General features: G+C 48.9%; 4 protein-coding genes across 4 annotated transcripts; 2 read left to right on the top strand and 2 right to left on the bottom strand.

The window, feature by feature from the left end:
* Positions 1-2725: 2725 nt before the first annotated feature.
* On the top strand, positions 2726-3643 carry BO87DRAFT_397243 (MADS-box domain-containing protein; the record flags this gene model as incomplete). The annotated part of the gene is made up of 3 exons (XM_025625288.1): positions 2726-2971; positions 3156-3290; positions 3365-3643. 3 exons carry the CDS (start codon positions 2726-2728, stop codon positions 3641-3643), a joined length of 660 nt encoding a protein of 219 aa, XP_025479528.1.
* Positions 3644-5304: 1661 nt separating this feature from the next.
* On the bottom strand, positions 5305-7686 carry BO87DRAFT_335224 (DUF803 domain protein). The gene is made up of 4 exons (XM_025620482.1): positions 7449-7686; positions 7239-7376; positions 7082-7174; positions 5305-7019 (listed from the first exon to the last, which is right to left on the bottom strand). Exons 1-4 carry the CDS (start codon positions 7488-7490, stop codon positions 5496-5498), a joined length of 1797 nt encoding a protein of 598 aa, XP_025479527.1. The 5' UTR covers positions 7491-7686; the 3' UTR covers positions 5305-5495.
* A 134-nt stretch (positions 7687-7820) lies between these two features.
* Positions 7821-9211, top strand: BO87DRAFT_335220 (H(+)-transporting V1 sector ATPase subunit E). Its single transcript, XM_025620481.1, has 4 exons — positions 7821-7874; positions 8009-8160; positions 8240-8751; positions 8828-9211. Exons 2-4 carry the CDS (start codon positions 8128-8130, stop codon positions 8976-8978), a joined length of 696 nt encoding a protein of 231 aa, XP_025479526.1. The 5' UTR covers positions 7821-7874; positions 8009-8127; the 3' UTR covers positions 8979-9211.
* A 520-nt stretch (positions 9212-9731) lies between these two features.
* On the bottom strand, positions 9732-12093 carry BO87DRAFT_387012 (uncharacterized protein; the record flags this gene model as incomplete). Its single annotated transcript, XM_025624794.1, has 7 exons — positions 9732-10370; positions 10420-10573; positions 10625-10703; positions 10756-10885; positions 10943-10995; positions 11045-11146; positions 11202-12093. The coding sequence occupies 7 exons, from the start codon at positions 12091-12093 to the stop codon at positions 9732-9734; spliced, it is 2049 nt and encodes a 682-aa protein (XP_025479525.1).
* Positions 12094-13048: the final 955 nt, after the last annotated feature.

The following is a 13048-nucleotide window of genomic DNA, read 5'->3' as shown; positions in this document are numbered from 1 at the left end:
ATCCATCCATCACATCTATCACGCTTCTACCCAATCGAGTTCGAAAGATGCTAAATCCTCGCAGGGCTGAGAATGAACACACACCACCTTACCCTGTAAGGGACAGTTCTGACGTCGGGTCTCTTAGTTAATGATTCAGGGAGTTTGAAGTTACACCTGGGCGGCCTGAGACTTAATCCGGTTGAGTTGACTTTTTGTTACTGGTAGGCCTATCATGTAGGATATTTGGAAGTTTGCTGGAGAAGGATGATATGATGGTGATGGATATTAGGTTTCGGGGGCCATGTGATGGGAAGGTAAAGCTACTTTAACCGGTTTCGGGGACTGTTTGGAGTTGGAGAATCAGGGTGTAGGTTGCTGTTTCATAGGTCATGCTACTTTGGGGGTATTCCATCGAGAGAGAGGGAGTGTGTGTGTATGGTGCTTATGGATGATACCATTGTGGAGTAGATCAGTGATAGGTAGGGGATGAAGAAAAAGTCATATGTGGGTGAGATTATGTTGATCATGACGATGGATGGAGTAATTTTTGTCTTCTTCTCTTGCTTGCATGACCTGTATGTAGCAGGGAAGGTTATCTGGGATGGATGGTGCTAAGGTTCGACTTAGTATCTTGGAGTAGTAGGATTTGGTAATGTGTTGGGAGCTGAAAGTGCTAAGCTTTGATCGCTTAGAGTTCAGCATGGTCCTTTCTCTCTCGCTCTGGGTGAGCTGAGGATAGAACTTTAAGAAGGATAATGACACGAGGGATAAAACCTCGTGGAGAACTTAGAGAGTGTAAAAAGGTAGTGAAGTAATTGAAGCAAAGGAAATGATATGAATTTAGTCGGATTGATGACTGATCAGTGATTGATATAAATTGATGCAACCGGTGCAGAAGATTATCAGTTACCGGGCGGGTCTCTATTGGTTTTGGAGGGGAATAATTGGGGTTATCCTTGCTGATGGGGGGATGCCAATGATGGGGGAAGGAAATCCCAGCTGAATTGAACATTTGTATTAATTAGTTCTAGTCACCTGTTTGCCATCTTACTATATATAGTTAAGAATTTCCAGGGTTGGGCATGTCTGTGCTGAAGGATGAGGCTGTTAAGAGTTTCTGGTCTTAGGAGTGACAGAGTGGACGTTAACGCCGAAACCCTATGAGTTAGATTAAGTTGTCAGCATTGAATTCAAAAGAGGAAACTCTCTTCGTGTGTAAGTAAAATGTACGTGACGAATTACTGAGTTTGGATCGAGTCGAGTCTTTCAGTTTCTTCAGGCGCCACCGGGTTTGCTGAGGGATGCATCCGTCCGTGAGTTAGTACTTTTATGGCGGGAAGGATGATGGTGAACACTAGTTACATACATGCATACGAGATGGATGGATGGATGGATGGATGGATGGATGGATGGATTGATCAATCAATCAAGCAAGCAATCAGTCAAATCAATGAATTGATTCAATAGTACGTGCATAGTTATGCTTACTCACTGTCCTGAAAGTACGAAAAGGTACAGTAAGAGAGAGAGAGAGAAAGAATGTGTGTTGTGAGTGAGTTGGTAATCATCTACACCATCGACTGTAAGCACTACGCGTCTCTCCCCTTGGCCAGTTCTCACTAAAAAGTTAAGTAGATAGACTAAAGAATAGCTTCGATACTACCAAATACGCCCCAGCTGCTGTTTGGCTTGGGGGCCAGTTACTACCGTAGTAGTAGACCGGCAGGGCACACGGGATGGACATGAAATGTTCGCCGCCACTCACTCTGCTCACATCCTAGTTAGTCAGTAAGTACATCATCCAACAACCATGACTCGGTTTGATTTGGTCCGAGTGATTTTATTGATCATTTTTGAGGGATGGCGAACCACTTGTGTGCATTAAAGACTTTGTGGGAGAGACAAGACCAGTAGAGTCAGTGGTTCACAAACCACCTTGATGAATGAATGAATGAATGAATGACTGCGTGATGGAGGGTCAACTAAGCTTTTCCCCATTTGCTCTTGAAGGAAACGGAAAGTGACCCTTTGAGGGGGGAGGGGGGGGGGGGGGCCGTAATATTACGCGGTATGGGTGGGGAATGTGAGTTGGCCGCCGTATCGAATCCCCAATGCCTCACTGCGGCTAGGCCAATAGTGGCTCGGGCCAAGCCTGAGACTTTCCCCACCGTCGGGTCTGGACAAAGGTTGTATTGTGACGGAAAGATTGGACGACCAGGGTGAGGAGTAAAGTGAGAGGGAAAGTGAGCAGAGAGTGAGAGCAGGGTAAAATTATATGAGGTAAGATATGTCAGTCAGAAAGAACGGAGAAATACATACCCTACTCCCATATGAAGCAATATGAAAAGTACAAGAAACGGCAGAAAAGAAGCTGGAAAAGGAGGTATGCTGAGAACTTGGTGAGGAAAAAAAGGGAAAGCTTAAAAGAGGGAACCAAAAAAATACCACACGGGGTGTATGATACGGTCACAGCCACGTGACAGACCGCCTGCCTGGTCTGCAGCGGCACTTTGCCTTCTTCGAACTTCCTCCTCCCCGTTTCTCTTTCCTTCTCGTCCTGAACCCAAACCCTGCGAAGCAAACGCGTTACTCGATTTGGTCATTCTCCCTCCCCCTCAAAAGCATCATTCCTCTTTGGGCATTCGTCTTCACGTCCCCCAGACTTCTTCCTTTCCTCTCTTATACCATTCTCGTCATTCACACTTCTCTTTTCCCTCCATTTTAATCTCCCCCTAGTCTCATCATGGCCGACATCACAGCCGTCGGTGAGGAGAACCCTTCTCCTACTCAGGACGACCTGCAGCAGGCCGCCGGTAACGGCGCCGCTGACAACCGCGGCACCAAGCGCTCTCGCATGAGCGCCGACGACGACGACGATGATGATGACAAGCCCGGTCGCGAGCGCAGAAAGATTGAGATCAAATTCATTCAGGATAAGTCGCGTCGCCACATCACCTTCTCCAAGCGGAAGGCGGGTATCATGAAGAAGGTGCGTGCTGTCGCGTCTCTACAGCCTCATTTCTCCCCTTCGTTATCGCCGTCAATTCTGTCGCCAACTTCAGTCTTTTCTTGATGCGTCTTTTCTCCTCGTTGTCAAGCTTGTTTTACACGTTCTCTGCGTGGAACTATTGCCGTCGGACCGGTGCTGACGCCTCAATGCGGTCGCAAAACAGGCCTACGAACTCTCTGTTCTCACAGGTACTCAAGTACTCCTGCTGGTCGTTTCCGAGACCGGTCTCGTCTATACTTTCACCACCCCGAAGCTTCAACCGCTGGTGACCAAGGCTGAGGGCAAGAACCTCATTCAGGTGAGTGCTGTGCCACTGCTTTCTCTCGTTCACTTGAGTCGAACTTAACGCGACTGACTCTGTTTCTCTATCAGGCCTGTCTGAATGCACCTGACCCCACTACAAACGAGAATGGCGTCGATGCGCCCGAGGTGCCGGCTGAGACGCCAGAGGATGTTAGCCACAGCAATGTCAACCCCCAACAGTCGAATATCCCCCGTCCCGCCGGTATGCACCCCGGCTACATGACGAACGAACAGCAGCAGCAGATGGCCTACTACCAGGGCCTTCAGCAGCAACAGCAGGCAGGAGGACAGTATCCTGGCATGCCTGTGGGTAACCGGATGCCCCCCCAGCACCAGCCCACGGCGTAAGCGGTGGCAATGTGTCTTCATGCCCCGCGTTTTCAAGCACCTGAGGGGCCCAGGCAGTTGTTCGCATCCTTGTCAACTCCAGCGCGTGCAGCTTTCTCCTCTACGGCCTTCCTTTGATACCCAACGATTTGTTTCCAGACATAATTCATACTATTAAAACCGGTCTACAGTGTTGTACCGCCGCGCAACGCAGAACGAAGAACCGAGATATTACCTTATAGTAATCTGTGTATAGCCTGACTCGTTGGTATTGCAGTTTACACACACACTTGAGTCGCTAGCCTCGGTGTTCGCAAGATGACTCGTGCTATTTGTCGTGTTTCACCGAAGACCCTCCCTATAAAAGCCAAAAATAGCCAATGGAAAAAAAAAAGGGAAGAACAAAAAAACAAGAAAAAGAAAAAGGACATTGAAGGCCAGGCTGCGCGACTGAATCTTGAAGGATGCAAGAGACTTTGATCTGGGCTCCCCAGGCTATTAATCGTTTTTCTTCGTTCCTCACATCTCCTAATCCTTTTCCTAGACGACGGTGAAAGTGGCGGTGTTTCTGGTGCTTTTACCCTACTCTTTTTATGTTTCCTTTCTTTCTCTATTCTTACTGGCGAAGTGGTTATCTGTTTTGTCTTTCATAAATTGTTGTTTTCGTCTTGCGTTGACTAATTGACCTCCCTTGATTTCCACATGTGATTTATGCCCCCTTGCGCCAGGCTCGTCACTTGCGCTTTTCCCTCCCCCTTCAACAATGATCCTTGGCTTGCGGGCAAGTTTGAATGACGGCTCCGGAAGCAAGAAGGGGGAGAGGGGGGCGGGAGTCACGAGATAAGTTGGACGCAGATATGGGGGGTGTTATTTGATTGAGTAACTTGATATGATGTTGGATGGATAACCTTCATCGGGTAAGAAGTATGTCATGTATGGTATGGAGAAAACCGGAACTATTATTATTTGTCCTTCTGCTGCTACTCCTATGTGACCCTTTTCTCAATAGAGATAACTACATACCATACCAGTAGTCAGCAGCAAGTCGTAGATCATCACTCTGCCCCTCACCCACTGCACCTTATCTATGGGTACATAGTATATGCACATCGTCATCTACCAACCCAGTACTAGGGTCGATGGTGTAAAAGCAGAGCCATCATCATCCCCTAACTATCTATCTTTAACCAGAAGAAACATCTTGATGGAACCAAGCTGATAGTAAGTAGTAGAATCTCCAAAAGACAAAAAGTGAGTGAAATGAGCTGATGAAATGGATGGAATGATACAAATGGAAGAATGAATATAGTATGCCAGCTCATCTCATCCTGTAGGCAGATCTCGTGACCTGGTATATGTTTATCCCCCCTCCCTAATCTATCTATTTACCCACCCATCTATATCTATCTGGTCATCCCGTGACATGGCGATCCGGTTCTGTATGATGTAAGGACTAGGTATGAGGAGAACTAAAAGCTATGAATAATGCAGGAAAAGTAGTTTTGGGAAGAAGGAATGAATGAGATTTAAGTTTGTAGTTTGGCTTGTACTATGTATGTATTGTAATTCTTATTTATTTGGGGACAGAGTTTTTATGCTTCGTTTAGTTTCTAGGTAAGATATGAAGTGAAGTGAATAAGGAGCGATGCTATGTAATAAGCTAGGGGAATATGTTTGTTGGTGTATGTGTATAATAGATGGATAATATTGGTATGGAAGTTATTGTACATTTATTGAAAGGAAACAAGAACTGGGTTATCATTGATGTGTATTTATTGGGTGGGTCTAGTGGATATAATCAAAAGAGTCTGGGGTAAGATTGGATTGTGGGATGAAATGGCGGTGCAGTAAGAGACGGAATGTAAATCTAATTTCATTCTGTACGTCCGTCGGGACTGGCTTCGAGGTCGGGGCCCGGACTGGATGAGCTTTGACGTCTTCCTCGATTGCTACCGGTCCATTGGGTGAGGTACTGAATACCGCTTCTCCAGGCTCCGCGGAGGGTGCTCCTCGGACCTGCGAGGAGATTCGAGTACCCAGCTGGTATTTCTGCGTCGGTGAGGGATTCGCGGCGACGATGCCCTGATACGAGGTTGTCTGAGCGGTCGTCCTGAGTGCCGTAGCCGGTTGTGTAGGGTTGGGGCTTCGAAAGGAGACTGCGGTTCTCTGGAGAAGGTGCTGATGTTCGTCGTTGCTTGCTGCGATGTCCCTGATGTGCGGCTTGGGGTGATCTGCGCGGGTTCCAGGTATTTTGGTTGACTGAAAGGGTGCTGGAACGGCGAGGCCCACGCAGGAAACTGCTTCTCATCCTACTCCTTGATTGGGCCGATGGTGGATCTCCAAATGTGCGACTGCGCTTGGAGGAGCGCATCATGGCAGCGGCATAGTCAAAGTCGGAGTCGTCCAATTCCGCCCAGATGGAAGCTGGATCGAGATCTGCCGTGGAGTCCTGTGGACTCGAGGAAGACTGAGGTAGAGGCAGACTAGGTGCTCTCTTGTGAATACTTCGCCGAGGGATTTGAGCACTACGTAAGAGGGGCTCACGCTCCAAGTCCTCGTGGCCGTCTCTTCCCAAGCTAAGGGGTGAGGTTTCGTGCTCCTCGACAACAGCCATTCCAGGACCCAGGCCAGTCTGAGACGGTCCGACAACAGTCACAGCCGCATGGTTGTCTATGACCTCTAAGCGCCACGACAAGCAGAGGACGCCTCCAAGTAAGACAATTGTTCCAAGTGATATCAGCCCAGCATGGAAGCCTGCCAGCTGGGACATTTGTCGGAAGTATATTAATCCATCTATGATGGCGATAATATTATAGATGCAGAAGACGAATGGGTATAAGACACTGGTGCTGCATAGCTTCAGGCCCCGATGTAGATAAAATAGTTGTGAGAGAGCAAGACCGATCATGGCGAGAAGAATGACCCAAGACTGCCAGCGATCGAATTGATTGACGCGATCCACGACCGTCCGAACAAGGAGCTCCACGGCTGATTTGGCGAGCAGAAGAGAATGCGCCGATAGGATTCCACTGATCATGCCATAGCATAGACCGCGGATCAGCCGAACACGTCCATGGGAAATTTGCAAGTGCGGCCTATATGAACCGCGTGTGTTGGGGTATTTAGAACGAGATGGAGAAGCTAGGAATTTCAGCAGGCGGGAGCCGAGATAGATGACCAGCACCAATACGGCCGTCCCTGCCATCCAAAGTATAAAATTTCGACGCTGCAATAGCTCCAATAGCTGATCGAGAGTATGCGCTGGCTCCCCGACGGCGCCAAACACCGCTATCAGGAGCGCGCCGATGCAGACCAAGACTGTGCCGATGAGAGAGTATCTGGTGAAGGCTTCACCCAGGATCAAAGTAGCAAAGATGGTATTGAAAACAAGCCCGGACTAGTAGAACATATATCAGTGATGCCCGGGAATTTACCATCTGATCTAGGGAAGTCACTGACTGCTTGAAGGGTTGAAAGCACCGGAAGCGGGAGAGTAGTTATCTGGATGGTGCTGCCGACGATGTTCGCAATGACGAACATCAGCATCCCCAACTACATGGAATCAGCAAGACCGGCTTATAGCGGAAGCATTGTATAGGGAAGAGCATGAGCTGACCTGCCATCTCCGACGTTTATAAGGTGGTCGACGTATATCGTACGGGTGTTTCTCGTCCTCGAGGATATGCGACTTGCGTTGGAGGGTCAGCCCGATGGCCTGGAGACTGGTCGAGATCAACCCGACAACCACCCCAACCTAGAAACGCTTTCCAGTTAGCACAGAAGCTCGATGCCAATGAGACGAGAACACCGGAGGGGAAGAACAAACCGCGACACTCCCCTGGGGCGATAGGTCACCAAGATTCCCCATCTCGGATATCCTCGTGCATTGGTCGCTGAGCCGGGGGACAAAGACCAGACACGCATTAGACAGGATACGACAGGACTAGTAAGACCGACTCCATTGTCCAAAGACGACGTAGAAACCAAGAGAGAAAAAAGAAGACTAGACCGAACCGAATGGCTGTGGGGAAGAAGCAGCAGCAGCAGCAGTAAGTAGTAACTAGAGGGGGAAAGCGGGAGAGCAAGTGAGTTCCTGAGCGGCCGCCAAGTTGCGTTGCGAATCGATCAGCAGATCCGCCCAAGTGCAACGTTTCCCTCCGCTGCTTGTTGCTGCTGCTGCTTGTTCTCCCTGTATTATCTCCCCCACCCCAGTCACTCACCCTCCCCTCTCTATACATTCCTGCCGGTCCAGGTGAGTAATAATAGTTCCCGACTTATTCTATTTCCAATAATATACCGGTCGCGATCCATGACCGTTGACTATTTCCACCCCCTTGATCTGGCGCAGTAGCAGGCTGACGTTGATTGACCGCCCCCCCAAGAAAGGCACCTCCGCATCGGGAAGCTCAACTGACGTTGTCTCTCTTCCATACCCCCCACATATCGATACCCCTTCGCTCTCCCCTCTACATCTTCCCGATCTATACAATTACTCTATCATCACCATGTCGCAAAGTCATGCGTTGTCCGATGACCAGGTATGTCGCCCGATCCTCGACCAGGGACCGTGCATGTGCCCGCGCCCGAGCTGAGCTCATAACCGTTATCTCCAACCAGGTTGCGGGCGAGCTCCGCAAGATGACGGCCTTCATCCGGCAGGAAGCGCTGGAGAAGGCCCGTGAGATCCAGCTCAAAGCTGACGAAGAGTTCGCCATCGAGAAGTCCAAGCTCGTCCGTCAGGAGACTGCCGCCATCGACACTCAGTATGAGAAGAAGTTCAAGCAAGCTTCCATGTCCCAGCAGATCACTCGCTCTACTCTCGCCAACCGCACCCGTCTCCGTGTTCTCTCGTCTCGCCAGGAACTGCTTGATGATCTGTTCCAGCAGGCTCGTGAACAGATCTCCGGCATCGCAGCTAAGGATGCGGAGAAGTATGAGGCTGTGCTGAAGGGCTTGGTTCTTGAGGGCTTGTACGCTCTCAATGAAGACAAGGTGTCGATTCGGGCGAGGAAGCAGGATACCGACGCTGTCAAGAAGGCTATTGAAGAGGCCGCGAAGGAATTCAAGGAGACCGTTGGCAAGGAAACATCTGCGGAGCTGGACGAGGAGGAGCCACTGCCTGAGGGATCGTGAGTCCCCTTTCCCCTTTCCTCTTTCTTATCTTCCAAGACTGCACCCTATATGATCTAATCTTGTGAACAATAGTGCTGGTGGTGTCGTCATCATTGGTGGTCAGGGCAAGATCGAGATCAACAACACGTTCGAAGAGCGGCTGCGCCTGCTCGAAATCGACGCCCTCCCCGCCGTCCGCGAGACACTGTTCGGCAAGAACACCAACCGGAGGTTCTATGACTAGACCAATTATATGTGTCTCTTGCCAAGCGAATTTACAATACCTGAACCTGTTTCGTCGTTGCAGCCTGTATCTATGTACTCCGGTTCTTTTTTCAGGAGAGCACCATAGCCTTGTATAAAGTTCTTCAATTCTTCCTATCAGAAATTCAACAGAGTTCATCCCAGAACGTCGGTTCGCTTTGGATGTTTCGAGCATCTCGCGGAGGAAGGATGGCATTGCATAATCCTAGTTTTTGCCGCAGGATTAACTTCACAGTAGATTGTATATATTGCTGCATAGCACTGAGTTGTTGAAGCCTGAGACTTTCGTGCATGTTTCACTATATTTGTAGTATGACGAGCAACCCAATGTGGTTCAACTATATCGCGCAACAAATTCCCAACAATGATTCCCAGGGCAATAGCGATAGGCTCCACAGGACTAATCAATAAGGTATCCCGAACAAAACAAGAACAAAACCAATGAACAGCAATCAAGCCTGACGCCACATATCATCATCTGTCGACTCAAACCCTGAGTCTAGCCATCTACCACCCTCGACCTTTATTATCTCTTTTACATCCAAGGTTCATAACAAGCACTGGACCAGCCAATGTGCACGCTAATGCCAACATCAACGCGTTTGAGTGCACGTACCTCGACCAACCATCGTTATAATGAAAGACCAGCGTAGTCCGTTCTGCTTGACGAGAGAGCAGACTGTTAAAGACTACCATTAGAAGCAGGTGTAATATCTCGGCGGTGGACGACACATTAGGATGTTGTGTCATGTGGCCGCAATGGCAGCTCATCGCTGCCTTTCGGAGGCTTGAAGAATGATTTGAACACGCCTTTGTTCTCTCTTCGCTCCTCAGGAACCCCGAGGATCGACTTTTTGGGACGTGGCTTTGACCTGACGGAATATACGACTCGATAATGTAGAGCCTCGATGGCTTCCTTGGCCAACGTTCGTTTCAAGTGGGAGGCACCCGAGTCCTCAATGGAAGTGAAGATGATTTTGAGCCGATCAGAAAGAGCATCAACGTCAGCGTTGAATGCCCTATCCGCTTCTTTATCCGGAAAATCCACTTCATACCGTCCAGAATCGATGGCAATGTTAAGAAGAATGGCGACAGCTCCAAGTTCTCCGTAATCGTACTCATGCTGCCCCTTCCCTTTGTACCACTTCACATCGAACCGCTGTTGATTGAGGATGCTGGTTATACGCTTCAAATTGATGAGCTTTTCTGGCGGCTCACTCAGTGGTGAAGCATCATTCAACAGAAAGGACACCGCGAGGCGGCACCGGATGAGTGCGAGCCAGTCTGAGGTTGGCAGTATATGCCTAACCAGGCGACTCTGTGACATCGCATCTTTGACTGTGTCGAATACGGTCGTGCAAACACGATGCACCTAGATGTGTTAGCGAGGTTTGGAAAACCTGACAGAAACTTGACTATACCATGTCATCGGCTGTATCGTCAGGGGCACTCTCTAGCATGGTGACGATGGTCCTCTCTAGTTCAGAACAGACCAGAAAATTGCTGGTCAATGAGACATCGAGAGTGAGACGGAATAGTAGATTCAGTGCGCGCTCTCGAGTATCTTCTGCAAGCCTAATACAGACATTAGCATCTAGGCGTATAACAAGATAATCTAACACTTACAGATCTGCAGCTCCACCGAGCAACTCAAGGACCGAGACCAGCATTCCCTCTCGTAGGGAGTTGTTCTTCACATTGTGTTCTGCATATGACCGTCAATGGATGCTTGTGACGAGGCTAATGCGAAGACGTACTGTTGATGTGCGCGTCAGGCACAATCCTTTCAGTGGTCGCCAATGCTTGGGAGGTTGCTCCCAACTGTTGAAAAACTTGATCGATGTCGGCCGGTTTTATGAGAGACTTGACCCGCTCAGGGTTTGCATTCTAAGCAAGATCAGCAAACTACGCCACGATTCATCCCGACTTGTTATAGTCACTGACTTTAAAGGCTCTACAAAGCGCTTGCCTGATGCTGTCTTGCGTCTCTGAAGGTACTGAGGGAACGTAAGCGATGAGAATAGGCTGACGACAACTTATACGAACCAGCTTTGAAGATCCACGAAATAACCTCGTCTGGCAAGTATGACCGCGATAGAGCAAAATCGATAATGCCTGAATGGAGTGCCCGTTCCCTTGAAAGCCTCTCTGTCTAACGAATCAGTAACGAGACTACTATCAATAGCATGTACCGTACACTGACCTCGTAGTCGGAACATATAACCGTCCTTATCTATGCAGTCTTTGGGAAAGTCAAACGCTGGGGGTAATTCGCTTTTATAGTCAAAAAAGTGCCATGATTTGTCTAGGTCAAGAGCCTCTGTTCTTCGAACAGCATCTAGAAGACGTCGTAGCCCCATTTCATCGTCTTGGTCACCCAGAGCCGATGCGAGGGTATCCTCATTTAGCTGTGTGGTCGGTAAATGTGAATTGTTTTTCACATCATCCTGCTTTCCGTTCTTTCGCAAGTCTTCCTTCTCAAGAGTAGCTTTCAACTTTGCAATACCAGCCTCAGTTTCATTATCATCAACTGCTTGGACAACAAGCGAGTCTAGCGTATTGCTGTACTTTGGGACCTTAACTGGAACGCGAGTCCGGTTCTCTGGCTTTGCGCTGTTCACGCTGCCGTTGCGCAAGGTCATTCCTGAATTAGACGTATCATTCTCTCTATCATCCTTGCTTACAAAACCAGGAGGCTTAACAAATCTCGCAAGAAGATCTTCTGGAGACTCGAACGAGCTTAATGAATCTGTATCCTCGCCATCGGAGCTGATAACAACCTCTTTCCCATTCTTCATAACACGTTGCGATGAGTTGAAACTTGTTCCTGGGGATGGATCCTTAGCTCCAGATTCTGTGCTGAGGAAGCTGTGATGAGGTAGAGTTTCATTCTCGCCATCCTTTATGGACTGGGACAAAGACAGTTCCAGCTGGGCGTCTGGCTCCGCTGAAGAAGAAGAGGGGCCATTTGAATGGCGAGATTGCGGGGACGAGTGCGATGGCTGATCGAGATCATTGCCGCGGTCACTGGTCTGAGCGCCTGGGTTCACTGCTGCAAAAGCCGGACGATTAAAGAAACTGGTAATGCGTCGCATGCCGGACACTTGGGTGAAGGGGATATATTATGCTGCAGAGTATGACCCGCATGCTTTGTTCGGTAGATCTCCGCACTTAGCCTCTGTTGGACACGCTGGGCGCGTGCTACAGTGCGCGTGGTCACATGACCATGACTCAGCATTGTCTATTCATTTCCCGAAACGGGTACAGGAAATGGACTGGTATCGACTATTGATTTTGAATACCTGGGCAGTCAGTAGTACTGCTAGTAGTAGTTTAGCTGATTTGCCAAAGACAGTTGTTCTCTGTCACTGCTAATTCGATCTATTTTCCTTCCAGATTGTGATATACCGCGCCGATTCACCAGTGGTGCGTCAGCTCCTCCATGCGCCATGACCGTTAATGTAGGGGTAGTCCAATACTCCGATGATTATGCGTCCTTGATTCCATTCCATCAATCCTCGATCCTTTTCTGGTGAACCGAACACTGTATTCTCGCCGGCCCTACATTACTTAGCCTTTGCTCTGTGAAAGCCTCCCTGAAAGTCTGCTTGATTGTCGACCTCCTTGTGATTCTTCCTGTTTAGACCCCAAGCTAACTATGTTCACTACCTGCGACTCACTGGGGCCAAAAAGGGTACAGCTCTTTTACAAGGCTCTGCTGACTTCCTAGTAGCCTTCGATAGTTACACGGCTGGCTCAACCTGCCAATAGTCTGTACATCACTACTCACAGTAGACAGGAAAGAATTTTTTTTTTCTTTCGCAGGATCGTATTTGGGCGCGGTCCAGGGGTGGAAAAGTGGTGCAGATCTATCTCTAAAGTACTTTGTAGTCCCCACACCGGTTCACGGTTGATCTGACCATCTGACGCCAATCTGTCATATCTCTGCTTTGGGGGCTGGGAGATGCCCACCAGAGTGAAGTACTCCGTACATGGCAGGGCTTAGATAGTTGGCCTCCTTGATTACTGAATCAGCCTTTTCCTTTCTCC

This window comes from Aspergillus neoniger, assembly GCF_003184625.1.
Source record: "Aspergillus neoniger CBS 115656 unplaced genomic scaffold BO87scaffold_17, whole genome shotgun sequence".
In the NCBI taxonomy this organism is placed as follows: Eukaryota; Fungi; Ascomycota; class Eurotiomycetes; order Eurotiales; family Aspergillaceae; genus Aspergillus; species Aspergillus neoniger.
Note: the sequence above shows the minus strand (reverse complement) of the source record. Positions and strands in the feature narration are given on the sequence as shown.